General features: G+C 66.9%; 2 protein-coding genes across 4 annotated transcripts; one reads left to right on the top strand and one right to left on the bottom strand.

The window, feature by feature from the left end:
* Positions 1–3,533: 3,533 nt before the first annotated feature.
* Positions 3,534–12,537, top strand: APC2 (APC regulator of WNT signaling pathway 2). The gene is made up of 14 exons (XM_042835957.1): positions 3,534–3,671; positions 3,751–3,841; positions 3,930–4,089; positions 4,162–4,270; positions 4,358–4,471; positions 4,779–4,856; positions 5,462–5,542; positions 5,614–5,998; positions 6,160–6,255; positions 6,349–6,488; positions 6,563–6,640; positions 6,732–6,848; positions 6,917–7,131; positions 7,233–12,537. Exons 1-14 carry the CDS (start codon positions 3,534–3,536, stop codon positions 12,535–12,537), a joined length of 7,107 nt encoding a protein of 2,368 aa, XP_042691891.1.
* A 278-nt stretch (positions 12,538–12,815) lies between these two features.
* LOC122169647 (granzyme M-like) lies at positions 12,816–15,250 on the bottom strand. Of its 3 annotated transcripts, none has more exons than XM_042835961.1 (6): positions 15,097–15,250; positions 14,817–14,970; positions 14,551–14,695; positions 14,075–14,323; positions 13,800–13,994; positions 12,816–13,079 (listed from the first exon to the last, which is right to left on the bottom strand). In XM_042835961.1, the coding sequence occupies exons 1-6, from the start codon at positions 15,236–15,238 to the stop codon at positions 13,020–13,022; spliced, it is 945 nt and encodes a 314-aa protein (XP_042691895.1). In that variant the 5' UTR covers positions 15,239–15,250; the 3' UTR covers positions 12,816–13,019. The 3 variants fall into 3 exon arrangements, with proteins under 3 accessions (XP_042691895.1, XP_042691894.1, XP_042691892.1); XM_042835960.1 differs by having other exon boundaries at positions 14,817–14,973; XM_042835958.1 differs by having other exon boundaries at positions 14,817–15,250.
* Positions 15,251–15,345: the final 95 nt, after the last annotated feature.

Here is a 15,345-nt window from a genome sequence, read left to right on the forward strand (position 1 = left end):
GAAGAGCCGCCGTCTCTCCGTTCGGCTGGGATGGCGCAGCGCAGAAACGCTGCGTTGGGCCGCGGTGGTCCCGGGGGGTCCTTCGTACCCCGCAAAACCTGTGGCTGCGGGGCACCGGGCGGGGATGGAAGCCCCCAGCCCAACCTGCGGGGCTCTGGGTGGGGGGGTTGGCACGGCGCTCCCTTCCCGGCTGCTGCCCTCTAACGGCGGCGGCTCCGCTGGAAGATCGCGGCCGGGGGGGGCGCGGGGGCGGCGCAGTCGCGGCGACGCGGGGCCGGGATGCGGCTGGATGGGGCTGCGCGGGCTGCTCGCCCTCCTGCGCGCCGCCGCCCCCCCGGCCGGGGGTGGGGGGGGGGGCCCCCGCGTGCCCCCCCCCCCCAGGTCCCCCCCCCCTCCGCCCCCACAAATCCCCGCCGTCCCCGGGGCGCGGCTCCATCCCGGTTGCGGTTGCCATCCCGATTGGGGCTGCGGGGACAAAGCGGGGACAATGCGGGAGATTTGCGGGCGGCCCCCGGGCTGCGGGGGGCACCGATCGAATCGTCCCCATCCCCGTTCTGCGCCCAGAGGGTGGGGGGCGGCAGTGGGGGGGGGTCGGTGGGATCTCAGCGTCTCAGCATCGCTCCCCCCCCCCCCTCCAATGCCAGCCCTCACCCCGATCCGCATCTCAGCCCCCCCACAACGCACCCCCAAACCTGCCCTTATCGTCCTCACCCTTCAAAGCTCCCCTCAGGGCTGCCTCCCTGCACCCCGCCCTGCATCCCCACCTGTCCCCGGTGCGGGGAAGGGGGGGGGTCCTCACATTGGGGTCCCTGGTGAGGGGGGGGGGGTCCCCAGAGCTCGGCTTTTGTCTGTGACGTGTGTGCGTGCAGCATCCGTGTGTGCAGCGCCGTGCATGCGTGTGCATGGGGAGGGGGGGGCAGGATCTGTGCACGAGCTGTGAGCGTGACATACGTGTGCACATATGTCCCCATGTGTGTCCCCGTGTGAAGCCCCCGTCCCTGCATTTCTTCATCCCCCCCCCCCCCCCCCCCCCCCCCCCGGAGCTGTGCAAGATGCAGGGGGCACAGTGCAGCCTGGATGCGGGGTGTGGAGGAGGGGGGGGGGGTGGGGGAAGGTTTGCTGTGGTTGGGGGTCCCCTGGGCTGTGCTCACAGCCGTGTCTATCAGAGGAGCTGGGCACAACAGCACGGTTTGGTTAACGTCCCTGGGGGACTGCGAGCCGCAGCCGGTGGGGCTCAGCTGTGGCTGCTGCAGAGCTGGGGCCGTCCCTGCTGTGACACCGCTGTCCCCCGGTGCTGCTGTGGGGCTGCAGGGAGCCGAGGTGTGTGGGGATACATTGGGATACATGGGGATACGTGGCCCTCACGGTCCTTCTTGGTTCTGCCGGGCTGCGTGGTGCAGGGAGCAGTGCAGGGAGTGCTGCAGTGAGCAGTGCAGTGGAGCAGGCTGGGCAGTGCAATGGGTTGGGCGGTGTGGGGAGGAGGGCAGGCGGTGCGATGCGGTGCAACGGTCATCCTGCTGCTGCTCCCCCACTCACCACGGTCCCGCAGTGGCCTTTGCTGGCTGAATTCTGCCTTCCTGGCCGGCGCTGAGCGCACAGGGGTCACTGCCACTTTTTGGGAGAGCCAGGTCCCCAGAGGCCCTGAGCCACTGCATCACCCTGGGGTGCCCTGCTGGGAGCGCAGCCCCAGAGCGTGGAGCCTGCGGGTGATACTGGGGCCACAGTGCAGCATTGGGTCCAATGGGACGTGGCTGTCTGGGGGCCAGGAGGGGGGGCACGGGAGCAGAGCTGCGTCTCCAGGCCCCGCACGGCAGCCCGGCCCCCTCCCCACCGTATTCTGCTGCTTCACAACTGCAGGTGCCGCGTGCAGCCCCTCCCCACTGGCTGCAGATCTGCAGCTCTACCAGAGCTGCTGCATTTGGTTCAGAGCTCAGACCCTCCCCCACAGCACCCCCAGACACCCCCCCACAACAAGAATGGGGCAGAAGCTGGGGGGAGTGGGCAGTGCGGGCTGCCCCAGCCCTGAGGCTGCACCAACAGCCCCTCCCCAAGCTGGGGGGGATCCCACACAGTGTCCCCGCCCCAGTGGGGGGGATGCAGTGCCCCCTGGGCTCTCCACTGGCTCCTCCAGCAGCATCCCACCCCCCCAAAGGCAGAGCTGTCACTGCAGAGCTGTGGAGGGGAGATGCAGGGGGAACAGATCCGTGCCTCAGTTTCCCTCGCTGTGCGACGGGGCGGTGCCCACACAGCCACACATCTCATCCCCTCCGAATGGCTGCAGTGTGACACAGCACCATCTGTGGGATCCCCCAGCACCGACCCTACAGCATCCCCCACCGCCATCCATCCCCACCTGCTGGGGGCTGGGAAGGATCCCGGTCCCAACCCGCACCATCCCATCTCCCGTTGCCATAGCAACAGGAGGCTGTGCTGGGCCCGCATCCTGCAGCCCACATCCCGCATCCCTCATATTTCATCCCTCATCCTATCCCTCATCCTACGCCCCTCAACCGCCAACCTGCATCCCACGTCCTTTGAAATCCCTCCGCCTGCCATTGTTCCTTCCGCATCCTGGTGTTCCACATCCCTCCCCCCACATCCCACCCCCTCCATCCTGCAGCCACCACCTCCCACATCCCATGCCCTGAGCTCCTTCTCATAGCACCCCACTGCCCCACGGCCCCAAATCCAGCACCCCATGGGGTTTATCCCCTTCCCAGGGGGTTCTCTGCCACCCTGCAGCGCTGTGGGAGGAGGGAAGTGTTGCGTCATGGGGGTCTTTGCCTCTCTGTAGGGAGGGCTGTGGGGTCTGCAGTGCTTGGGGTGTGTGGATGGAGAGGTGGGAAGGGCATTGTCCCTGGGGGGGGCACAAAAGGGCTGCATGGGGTGTTGGAGAAGCGTGGCTGTGGAAAAAGACAAAGGCAGCACATTGGGATCGATCCCAATCGCTGCCCCGGGCGCCCAACGTCCCCAACCCCACACTGTGGGGCCAAGGGGGGGGGGTGAGCGGGGGAATGGAGAGGCTGAGTGTGTGCACACCCATTGCACACGCACTCGTGCACACACGTGGCTCTGACGAAGGCAGCACGGGGCCATCGTGCTCATTGCCACCACTGGAGCAACGCATGGGGGGCACAGAGACCCCCATCCCCACCCCTGCCTGCATCCCCCCCCATGGCCACGTGCGGCAGCACCAGGTGCCCCCCATCAGATGGGATGGGGGATCCCAGTATGGGGAAGGGGATGTGGATGGATTTGGAGGGGGGGGGAGAGCAGAGCTGGGGGGGGCTCCGTTTGGACCCAGGGTTGGCGGTGCTGCGGGTGGGAACAAAGCAGTGGAATGTCAGGGAAGACAAAAGCGACACAAAGGCAGCGGAGAGCTGGGGCTGCCGCTAAGGGTCTGTCCCTCTGGGACACCACGGGGGGCTTTGGGAGCCCCATGGCAGCAACCAGCCCCATCCTAGGGCTGGATGCAGGGAATGCCTTCAGCTCAATCCCCCCTCCCCACCCCGCAGGCCCTGGAGGAGCTGAAGATGTCTGGAGCAGCCTCATACGAGCAGTTGGTGCGGCAGGTGGAGGCGCTGCGCAGGGAGAACAGCCACCTCCGGCGTGAGCTGCAGGACAACTCCCAGCACCTCTCCAAGCTGGAGAATGAGACCTCGGACATGAAGGTGAGGTGGGGCACGGGGGGCTCTGTGCTGCGGGAGGGGGCACACAAGTGGCTGCCCCTCCGTGTGTGTGTGTGTTTAGGAAGTGCTGAAGCACCTGCAGGGGAAGCTGGAGCAGGAGGCACGGGTGATGGTGTCCTCGGGGCAGACGGAGGTGCTGGAGCAGCTGAAAGGTGGGTGCCACACGGAATGGGGGGGAGAGAAGGGGAACATGTGGGGCCAGGGATCGAGCCGGCCATCCACTGCCATCCCCATCGCCAGCTCTGCAGATGGATGTGAGCAGCCTCTACAGCCTCAAGTTCCCAGAGGTTGCAGTGGGGGCCGGGGAGGACAGCGCGCAGCACGGCGCACCCCATGGGGACGGCGCTGGGGACGTCGGCAGGGCCACCCTGCGGCTGCTGGAGGAGCTGGACAGGGAGAGGTGAGTGGGGGGGAGGGGGCACAGGGATAACCCGATGTGGGGCAGCGCCGAGCTGGGCTGTGTTTCACCCAGGTGTTTCTTGCTGGGGGAGATCGAGAAGGAGGAGAAGGAGAAGGTGTGGTACTACGCACAGCTGCAGAGCCTGTCCAAGCGCCTGGAGGAGCTGCCCCACGTGGAGACGGTGAGCGGGGACCTACAGGGTGTAGGAGGGGAGGGGTCCTGCCCCCCACCTCACCTCACCCGGCCCTGTGCTCCCTCCCCCCTGCAGTTCTCCATGCAGATGGACCTCATTCGGCAGCAGCTGCAGTTCGAGGCGCAGCACATCCGAGCGCTGATGGAGGAACGCTTCGGGACGGCGGATGAGATGGTGCAGCGGGCACAGGTTGGAGACCTGGCTCCTCTGCTCCCATCGGGGCCATTTCCCACCTCCCAACCCCGTCCTGCCCCCCGGCCCTGTGCAATCCTCACCGCCACGCGTCCTTGCACCCAGCTGGATGCATCCTTGCAGCATCCCCCCGCGCCCATCCCCCACTGAGGCACTTTGCACTCAGCTTTTTGCAGCCTAGCCGTGCACATCCTTGCAACCCCCCTGCTGCAGCCGCCCACTGACACCCCTGCATCGTGCCTCCCACTGCCTGCGGGTGCCAGGGGGTCCCAGCTCTCTCCCTGACACCCTCCATCCTGCACAGATCCGGGCATCCCGGCTGGAGCAGATCGACAAGGAGCTGATGGAGGCTCAGGACAAAGTGCAGCCGCCGGAGCCGCAGGTAGCGGGGCTGGGGCTGGGCAGGGTCACAGCGAGGTGAGGAGGGGACAAGGCGCAGCCCCCCCCCCGCCGATGTCCCCATCCCCGTCCCCACCACCCGCCTGCGAAGGCACAGCCATGGCTTTGTGTGTCTGGGCACCGTGAAATGGGCAGTTGCCATGGAGACGAGAAGTAGGCCATGGTGAGCGGCAGGCGGGCGGCCGCGGGGCTCCAGCAGCATCTGCCAACGGGAGAGACAGAGGGGAGGGCACCGCCACGGCCCCCCACCCCCATCCCTGCTCCCCCATCACCCCAGCTCCTCCCTCGCCGTCACTCCTGGCCCCTACGTCACCCCGTCCCTCCAGCGCTGGTCCTCGTGCCCCACAGGTCTCCCCCCATCCCCTCGCAGTGCTGTGGGTTGTGCACTGCTGTGCCCCCCTGTTCCCCCTCTCCCCCATTCCTCCCGGTGGCAGCGTTCCCCATCCAGCTTCAAACACTGCGGTGCCATTTGAGAAAGTGCAGCGAGCAGAAAACGCTGAGTGTCCCACAGTTTGGGCTCTGAAAGCAGCTGGCCCACGGGGAGGGGACACCAGTGGGCATCGTGCAACCCCCCCCTGTGCTCCCCAGCTCTGCACAAAGCTGCCGGGCACAGAGGAGGACAGCAGTGCGGACGTCCCGACGCACCCAGAGGACGGGGGCAACAGCAAGGTGAGGGGCAGCTGCACCAAGCTGGGGTTGGAGGAGGGGTCACGGTGACGCCTAACGCGACCCCCCTGCAGGTGGAGGTGGTCTTCTGGCTGCTGTCCATGCTGGCCACGCGGGACAAGGACGACATGTCGCGCACGCTGCTGGCCATGTCCAGCTCACAGGAGAGCTGCCTGGCCATGCGCAAGTCGGGCTGCCTGCCGCTGCTCATCCAGATCCTGCACGACTCCGACCGTGAGCCCGGCCCCCCCGAGAGCCCCACCGGTGCCAAGGATGCCCGCATGCGCGCCAACGCCGCGCTGCACAACATCGTCTTCTCGCAGCCCGATGAGGGGCAGGCCAAGAAGGAGATGCGGGTGCTGCACGTGCTGGAGCAGATCCGCTCCTACTCGGAGACCTGCTGGGATTGGCTGCAGATGCAGAGCAGGGATGGGGGCAAAGGGCCCGAGGGCAGCACTGGTATGGGGCTGGGCAGGGCTGGACAGCTGTGTTCAGGGATGTGCAGAGTGTGTGTGTGTGTGTGTGCACAGCACGTGTCAGTGCGTGCTGGAGGAGGAGGTGATGCTGTCCATGTGTACCAGGCACCCAGGTGGCCCCATCATTCCCCATTGTCCCCACAGCACCGGTGCCCATCGAGCCCCAGATCTGCCAGGCCACCTGTGCCATCATGAAGCTCTCCTTCGATGAGGAGTACCGGCGTGCCATGAACGAGCTGGGTAAGGGGTGGGATGGGGTGAGAGCAGCGATGCTGGGGAGCCCAGTGGTGCCCTGGGGGTGTCAGGCCACTGTGACCCCATCCCCTCCCACAGGTGGGCTGCAGGCGGTGGCTGAGCTGCTGCAGGTGGACTACGAGATGCACAAGATGACGAGCGATCCCCTGAACCTGGCGCTGCGGCGCTACGCAGGGATGGCCCTCACCAACCTCACCTTTGGGGACGTGGTCAACAAGGTCTGTGGGGCCAAGGGGGTGGTGAGAAGTGGGGCCAGGGCAGCACGGGGCTCAGCACACGTGTCTCCCTGCAGGCAACGCTGTGCTCACGCCGGGGCTGCATGGAAGCCATCGTGGCCCAGCTGGGCTCCGACAGCGAGGAGCTGCACCAGGTGGGTGCCGCCAGGATGGACGGGTGTGGGGATGGTGCCCATCGCAGCGATGGTGCCGTGCCCACACGCCCCGTGTGCTCCGCTCACCCAGGTGGTCTCGAGCATCCTGAGGAACCTCTCCTGGAGAGCCGACATCAACAGCAAGAAGGTGCTGCGGGAGGTGGGCAGCGTGGCGGGGCTGACACAGTGCGCGCTGCACGCGGCCAAGGTGAGATTCAGTGCAGGTGGGGGTGGGCACTGCGGCACGGCTGGGGCTGAACCCCCCTCCCCAAACAGGAGTCCACACTGAAGAGTGTCCTGAGCGCGCTGTGGAACCTGTCGGCGCACAGCACAGAGAACAAAGCCGCCATCTGCGGTGTGGAGGGGGCCCTGGGCTTCCTGGTCAGCACCCTCACCTACAAGTGCCAGAGCAACTCGCTGGCCATCATCGAGAGCGGCGGCGGCATCCTGCGCAACGTCTCCAGCCTCATCGCCACGCGTGAGGACTACAGGTGGGGGCTGGGAGGCACGGTGTGGGGTTGGGGTGCACGTTATGCCGATGGCTGGACCTCCCCATCCCGTCCCTTTCCACCCTGTCCCTCCCATCCCACAGGCAGGTGCTCCGGGACCACAACTGCCTGCAGACGCTGCTGCAGCACCTGCGCTCGCACAGCCTCACCATCGTCAGCAATGCCTGCGGCACGCTTTGGAACCTGTCTGCCCGCAGCCCCCGCGACCAGGAGCTGCTCTGGGACCTGGGGGCGGTCAGCATGCTGCGCAACCTCATCCACTCCAAGCACAAGATGATCGCCATGGGCAGCGCGGCCGCGCTCCGCAACCTGCTCACCAACCGGCCCCCCAAGTACAAGGACACGGCCGTCGTCTCGCCGGGCTCCTGCATGCCATCTCTGTACATGCGCAAGCAGAAGGCGCTGGAGGCCGAGCTGGATGCCAAACACCTGGCTGAGACCTTCGACACCATGGAGAAGCAGAGCTTGAAGAGCCAGAGCGCCAAGAAGCCGCTGCGGCACATGGAGAGCCTGGTGAAGGACTACGCCTCCGACTCGGGCTGCTTCGATGACGATGAGGTGCCCAACATCTCCACTGGTGTGGAGACAGCCAGCGCCTCCGTCCTCTCCATGTTCTTGGGCTCCTCCTTCCTGCAGGGCCAGGCGCTGCCGCGGGCTCTGGTGCACAGACGGTGCCCAGAACCAGAGAAGGACGATGGTGGGAAGCCGGCAGAGCCCAAGAAGCCGCCGCTGCCGGAGGACGACGTCTCTTTGGCCGCCGAGAAGCTGGCCAACAAGATCTCCAGCACGGTGGCCAAGATCGACAAGCTGGTGGAGGACATCTCCACCATGCACACGTCCTCGGATGACAGCTTCAGCCTCAGCTCAGAGGACCACGGCCTGGACTGGCAGTACGGCCCCGAGGAGCCGCCCGAGGTGCGCGCCCACTCCTGCTCCCCGTGCCGTCTCTCGGACACCGGAGGCTCTGCCAGGCGTGAGGGACTGAGCCGGGCGCGGGCGCTGCTGCGGCTGAAGACGGCGTACACCAGCCTGTCCACAGACAGCCTCAACAGCGGCAGCACCAGCGATGGCTATTGCCCCAAGGAGCACATGAAGCCCTGCACCAGGGCCCCCTTTCTTGACTACAGGGATGAGCTGCAACGCTACCAGAAGCGGCCCAGCAGGCTGGACCTCAAGAGCATCTTGGGCACCAAGCCTGACCCCCCTGTGCTCAGGGCCGAGCCGGATAAGCCAGAGCAGAGGGAGGCGCCGGAGCGGGGCAGGAAGGCGGTGACCTTCCCCAGTCCCAAAGCGCTGGAGACTGGCAGGAAGAAGGAGATGGGCGGCAAGCTGCCCGCCGACCCACAGGTGCACACCATCAAGCTCTCGCCCTCGTACCAGCATGTGCCCTTGCTCGGGAGCCTGGCCAAGAGCAGCACAGCCATCAGCCACCACACCTCGCTGCTGGGAAGGAAGCAAGCCTGGCTGCCCCCGGCCCTCCTGCAAACAGCCGACACCCTCAGCAAGATCCCTGAGAAGCTGCCAGCCCAGCCCCTGGCCCCGGCCGAGCAGGAGTCGGTGCAGAAGTACTCGGTGGAGGACACCCCCATCTGCTTCTCCCGCTGCAGCTCCCTCTCCTCCCTCTCCTCAGCCGACAATGTGCTGGATGGGCAGAGCCACAGCGAGAATGACCTGGACAGTGACTCCTCACTGGAGATCCTGGAGATGGATGAAGGGGATGGGGAAGCTGAGGACGCGAGGCAGGAGAAGGAGAAGGCGGAGATGGGTCCGACAACACCGGTGGGGATCTCCCAGCCCATCACCATCCCCTTCCCCAAACGTGACAAGCTCTTCCTGAGGGATGCATCCCCCTCCCGCCAGGAGGACCACACTCCCTCCAGCTCCTCAGAGAACTACATCCAGGAGACGCCGTTGGTGATGAGCCGCTGCAGCTCCGTCAGCTCTCTGGGCAGCTTCGAGAGCCCATCCATCGCCAGCTCCATCCAGAGCGACCCATGCAGCGAGATGATCAGCGGCACCGTCAGCCCCAGTGAGCTGCCCGACAGCCCGGGGCAGACGATGCCACCCAGCCGCAGCAAGACGCCGCTCTTCGAGCTGGGCTGCCCACCCGAGAAGGAGACCAGCCAGTTCAACATCCAGTGGGAGAACAACGTCAAGAAGTTCATGGAGATCACCGACTTCAAGGAGCGCTTCCAGCTGCCCCAGGACCTGGACTCCATGGTTTATTTCACAGTGGAGAAACCCAATGAGAATTTCTCGTGCGCCTCCAGCCTGAGCGCCCTGCCGCTGCACGAGCACTACGTGCAGAAGGACGTGGAGCTGAAGCTGATGCCCACCTTCCCCGAGAAGAACAGCCTGAATTTTGCAGTGCACGAGGAGCGGGAGGAGCGGGAGGAGCAGCTCCTGGAGGGCCAACGCCGGGCAGAGCCCAGCTCTGACGATGACATTGAGATCCTAAAGGAGTGCATCAGCTCCGCCATGCCCTCGCGCTTCCGCAAGGTGAAGAGCTCGCTGCTCTCAGGGCAGGTCCTGCACCCGCACACCAAGAAGCCCCTCCACGTCCCCGTCTACATGCTGGTGCCCACACACACTGCTGTCCCCAAGCACCTCCGTGCCACCGCCCGGGAGCTCTACAAGGACGATGACTCCTACACCGATTCGGCTGATGGGACCCCCGTCAACTTCTCCAGCACAGCCTCGTTGAGCGATGAGACCCTGCGTGGCCCCAAGGAAGAGGCCGAACCCCCCCACGGTGCGGGAAGGAGAAGGGAAATGGGCACCGCGGCATCGCCAGCACGGAGATCTGCTCTGGGCGGCTCAGCGCACACGCGGCCCAGCTCAGCCTGCAGGGGCAGGGCGGGCTCCAGCCGGGACAGCCCCGTGCCGCCGGGCAGAGGCGCGGAGGGGAAGCGGGGACAACCCGTGCTCGGCACGGAGCCAGAGGTGGGGAGGAGCGGCAGCCCTGGGACGCGGCCGTGCAGCCTGCCCGGGAGGAAGGACGGTATGCGGGAGGAAGGGGCGGCCTTCCAGTCACTGTGCCACACCACGCCGACCGAAGAAGCCGTCTACTGCTTCTATGAGCACGACTCGGATGAGCCCGGGCTGGGCAAGGAGGTGCCCGGCGGTGGAGCGCAGCCTGGCCGGGCGCTGCGGAGGGAGCGCTGCGGGGGCTCCGTGCCCAGGAGGGAGCCTGAGACGAAGGGCAAAGCGAAGGGCAAGCTGCAGCACAACCTGATTGCTGATGAGACACCGCCGTGCTACTCGCTGAGCTCCTCCATGAGTTCCCTGAGCGACGGCAACCCTGGCGAGGGTGAGGAGTGTGGTTCAGCCCCCCGGCAGCGCGCAGCGGTGGGGCAGACGCAGGGCCGCTCCCCCAGCCCCAACTCGGAGGACGACCTCCTGCAGAAGTGCATCGGCTCTGCCATGCCCAAGCGCCGGCGGCCCTCGACGAGGCGGAGGACGGCGGAGAGGAAGCAGAAGCCGAAGGGCGGCACTGGGAGGGAGCGCCCGGCAGAGGGCAGGCATCGCTCCGAGGATTTGGGCTCCGACGGCGGCTCCGACCTGGACAGCGTGGAGTGGGAGGCCATCCAGGAGGGAGCCAACTCCATCGTCACCTGGCTGCACCAGGCTGCGGCGTCGCTGTCACGGGAGCCTTCCTCCGAGTCTGACTCCATCCTCTCCTTCGTCTCAGGGCTCTCAGTCGGCTCCACTCTGCAGCTCTCCCTGGACAGGGCTGAGAAGAAACGCTCTGGAAGTGCGGCCGGGCGGGAGGCGGAGAGGAGGGAGCGTGCCAAGAGCCGCCCGGAGGCGAAGAAGGCGCCGAGCGCCCGTCCTGCTGGCAATGCGAGGGCAGAGAGGAGCCCAGCACCGAGCAAACCCGTGCCCAACCTGCCGGTGGTTTTCCGCGGCAGGACCGTCATCTACATGCCCAATTTGGCCAAGGACGCGCCCAGCCCGCGCTCCACCCCAAAGAAATCCCCCATGGCCAAACCCCCGGCGCCCAAGAATCTGTCGCTGAGCCAGCAGCGCTCCCGCAGCCTGCACCGCCTGGGGAAGCCGCCCGAGGGGGGGGACCTGGCTCTGCCCAAACGCAGCACCACGCCTCCTGCCCGCATCGCCAAAGGGCCGCCGTCCTCGGGCTCGTCCCGCACCTCCACGCCCTCGCAGCACGTGCCCAAGAAGCTGCCGTCGCCCTCGCAGCTCTCCAAGCAGAGCCCCGTGCAGACGGGCAAGACGACCGGCCCTCCCTCCCCGCCCGGCCCCTCGGCCAAACCCACGGCCCCCAGATCCCCGGCCCCCCGGCAGCACAAGACGCAGAAGTCACCCGTCCGCATCCCCTTCATGCAGAAGCCCAGCAGGAAGGTGCTGCCGGTGCGCTCGGCCATGCCGGTGCTGGAGGAGCAGGAGGGCAGCGGCAAGGCGAAGGGCGGCACGCCGGGGGGGGCGGGGAGCAGCCGGCTCAACCTGGTGCGGATGTCATCCACTCGCTCCAGCGGCAGCGACTCGGACCGCTCGGGTTTCCTGCGGCAGCTCACCTTCATCAAGGAGTCCTCCAGCCTGCTGCTGCGGCACCGCGCCGAGCACGGCCCGGCCACCCAGGCCACCTCACTGCCCCGCGGCGCGTCCCCGCAGCGCAGTCGGGCCGCCCTCCCCACCGTCTTCCTCTGCTCGTCCCGCTGCGAGGAGCTGAAGGCGGCCAAACCAGCAGCGCCCGCGCCGCGTCCGCTCGTCTCCAGGGCGCAGCCCGGCTGCAAAGCCCCCGCCGCATCCAAGCCCCCGCGCAGGACCAGCTCCGAGAGCCCCTCCCGGCTGCCGGTGAAGACGGCCGTCCCAGAGCCGTTCAAGCGGTATTCCTCATCGCCCAACATCAGCGTGCCGCGCCGCACCGGCAGCCCGTCCTCCGTCCTCTCCGCTTGCTCCGAGGCGTCGGCGCGGCGGCGGAAACCCGGCGAGGCGACGGAGGAGAAACCGCCGATGGCGATGATGAAAGGCACGTGGCGACGCATCCGCGATGAGGACATCCCGCACATCCTGCAGAGCACGCTGCCCTCCACCGCGCTGCCGCTGCTCAGCGCCGCCGAGGAGCCGCTCCCCGGCCCCAGGAAGACCAGCGACGCCGTGGTGCAGACCGAGGACTTCGCCACCACCAAGACCAACTCCAGCACCTCGCCCACGATGGAGAGCCCCCGGCACGATGGCGAAGCCCCGGCGCCCACCAAGGCCGCTCTGCCCATCTCCTTCGGGCACGAGGCGCCCGCCGGGACCTTCCCCGCCAGCAGGCACGGCTCCCCGAGCCGCGCCGCCCGCGTCACCCCCTTCAATTACGTCCCCAGCCCCATGGCGGTGCCGGCAGTGGCTGACAAAGCAGTGGAGAAAATCCAGGCGTGAGCGGCTGCCACGGACGGACCCCGACGGACCCCTCCTGCCCGCGGGGATGGAGACGTGGGACGGCCGGGACCCCTCCCCAGCCCAGGCGGGGTTTATTCCAATGCAGCTCCAAAGGTTCCCGTGCTGAAGACCAGGCGAAACCCCGTGGGTGGGGACCGATCCCTGCAGCCGAGCGCTTCTCAGTGCCGATGGGAGTCCCCGGGGCGCTGCGGCCCTAGGGGGAGCCCTCGGGGTCGTGTCCCCACAACCCAGAAACACAACAAGCAAAGCCTTAACGCCAGGCTCGCGCCGCACGCTTCAGCTCGCGCATCGGCACGGCACCGCCAGGCATCGCAGAGCCTTTATTGCGGGGACGGGGTCGCCTCATCTCGGGGATACACAGCCAGAGCGAAGCAGGGAGGGACCCCGAATGGCGAGGCGCGGGGCCGGGCTGGGTCCCATTTGTGCTGCTCCTACTGAGGGTGCTTGGCTGAGTGCGGTGCTCACCAGGGCTGGGTGCTCGTCGGGGTCCCGGCTGCTTTGTCACTGAGCTGCTGACTGCCCTGGGGAGGACACGGAGTGCAGAGGTGGCACCGGGGTGCCCAACCCCAAGGGAAGGGTCTGGGCCCCCCCCCGCACAGCACGCAGCCCCCGGCACGGCTGGCAGTGAGGCGCCTGCACAGCGTGGACACGGGTCCATCCAGGACTGGATTACGCCCACAAGCAGGAGCTGCACGCCCTGCTGCCAGCTGGCCCTGTGCACCCCAGGGTGGGCTGCTGAGTGTCCCCCATCCCGACCTGGGTGCTCCCCAGCCGACCCACGTGTCCCCCAGTCCCTCCTCGCTGCCCACTCATGCCTTTGGTTGGGCTGATCTGTGGGGCCTCCAGGGACCAACACCACCAGGTGCCCTATGGGTGTCTTCAGGGACAGGCAGGGGGTTATGGGGACATGTAGGGGACACAGGGATGCACCCGTGTAGATCAAGAAATAGGGCCACAGCCCCCTGTGGACGCCCTGTCTCCTCTTGATGGCCATAACCCAGAACAGGACCCACGGGCAGGATGCCAGCGTCACCCCACACACGTGGTTGTGGCCCCGGGTGTCAGTGCCACCATCCCAGCCCCGCTGCCACCCATCTGCCCTATGTGTGACCGTCGGCTTCGTCCCCATCTGTGTGGAATCGCGCTGGGTTTGTGGTGTCCCGTCCCCCCGTTGCTGTATGTATGTACCAAGGATGTTATTTTACCAGGACTCTGGACAGTATTAAAAATTAAATGCAAACCTGTGTAAATAGCCGGGGCTGCTCCATCTGTGCCGTGCAGCCACGCCGCAGCGTGCGCCGGATCCACACACGGTGCTTCACTGCTGAGGTGGCCACCGGGGGCTTGAAGGGGTCGGCAGGGTTGGGGCTGCTGAAGGACACAACGCCCGCCACCGCCGCCGGGCGCCCGCACACCAGGGGACCCCCGGAATCACCCTGTGGGAGTGATGGTGATGGCACAGCCTGGCACAAAGCGTCACAGCCCCGCACAACCCCCCCCCCTCCCAGCTCCTCACCTTGGTGGGGGCTTCGCCGTGGCCCCGGCCCTGGAAGCAGATCATGGTGGGTGTGAGGTCCCCGTTCCAGAAGCGGCTGTTGTTGCACATCCTTATGTCCAGCAAGGTCACCTCCAGCTCCTGCAGCGCGGCTGCCAGCCCTTTTCGCCCACCCCAGCCTGCCAGGCTGCACACGGTGCCCACCGCCGGCTCCCTCCGCAGCAGCGCGATGGGTCGATGCCTTTTGCTGCGCTTCACCTTCCCCTCCAGCTGTGGGCAGTGCGGGGCAGCGTCAGGGCCCACCGCCGTCACAGCGGCGTCACCGCATCGCCCGGGGTGAGAGTGGGTGGATGTCACCCGGATGAGATGTTACCCGGTGAGATGTCACCCAGATGTGAAAGTGCTCGAAGGCGTGAGAGGAAATGTCACCCGGCCCCGTGCTGCGGCGCGGTGTGAATTCCCCACTGGTGGCACTTCCTGGCACCAACCGTCCCCACCTGCAGCAGGAGGAGGTCATTCTCCATCGTCTGGCTGTCGTAGCCGGGGTGGGGACAGGCAGCGCGGATGGAGAAGCTCTGGGTGTCCCTGTGCTCCCACAGCCGGTGCAGCCCCACCACCACCACCATCCTGGAGACATCGGCACTGCGGAACACAGCGCACGTCCACACGGTGCCCCTCCAAACCCCAGTGCAGCAGCAGGAAGGATGGGATGTGGGATGGGATGCGGGATGGGACGCTCACCTCCACAGGACACAGTTCTCACCTCTGTGGGATGCAGTGTGCAGCCGTCAGCACCCAGCGTGGGTTCAGCAGTGCTCCCCCGCAGACGTGCACCCCCCTGGCCTGCACTGACACCATATAGGGCCGGGAGTGGGGCTTGGCCTCGCGTCCCCCGATGATGCGCAGATGTGACCGTGCTACTGGGAGAGTGGGAACCCATCCCACAGCCACTGCTGAGTGGGGATGGCTGCCCCCATGCCCTGCTGCTCCCTGCAGTGACGCAGAAGCCCCATCGGCCACCCCAGCCCCATTGCATTGCTCACCCAGCCCGGGGTTGGGCAGCGCCAGCAGCAGCAGCAGCCCCACAACTGCGCTCCTCTCCATGCTGTGTGCAAAGAGCTGCAAGGCTGTGCGGCCGGTGCGGTGACGTGCAGCATACAGGAAGGGGGGAAGCAGAGTGAACATCTGCAGGTGTGAAATAACACCGCAGAGAAACAGCTCCAACCAACCCACAGGGACAGGCAGCCCCCCCGCCACGGCCTGGTTCCCATCCTCACCAAGGAAATCACATC

Source organism: Centrocercus urophasianus, unplaced genomic scaffold (genome assembly GCF_019232065.1).
Source record: "Centrocercus urophasianus isolate 14NV4802_14NV808 unplaced genomic scaffold, USGS_Curo_1.0 seq_56, whole genome shotgun sequence".
Taxonomy (NCBI): domain Eukaryota; kingdom Metazoa; phylum Chordata; class Aves; order Galliformes; family Phasianidae; genus Centrocercus; species Centrocercus urophasianus.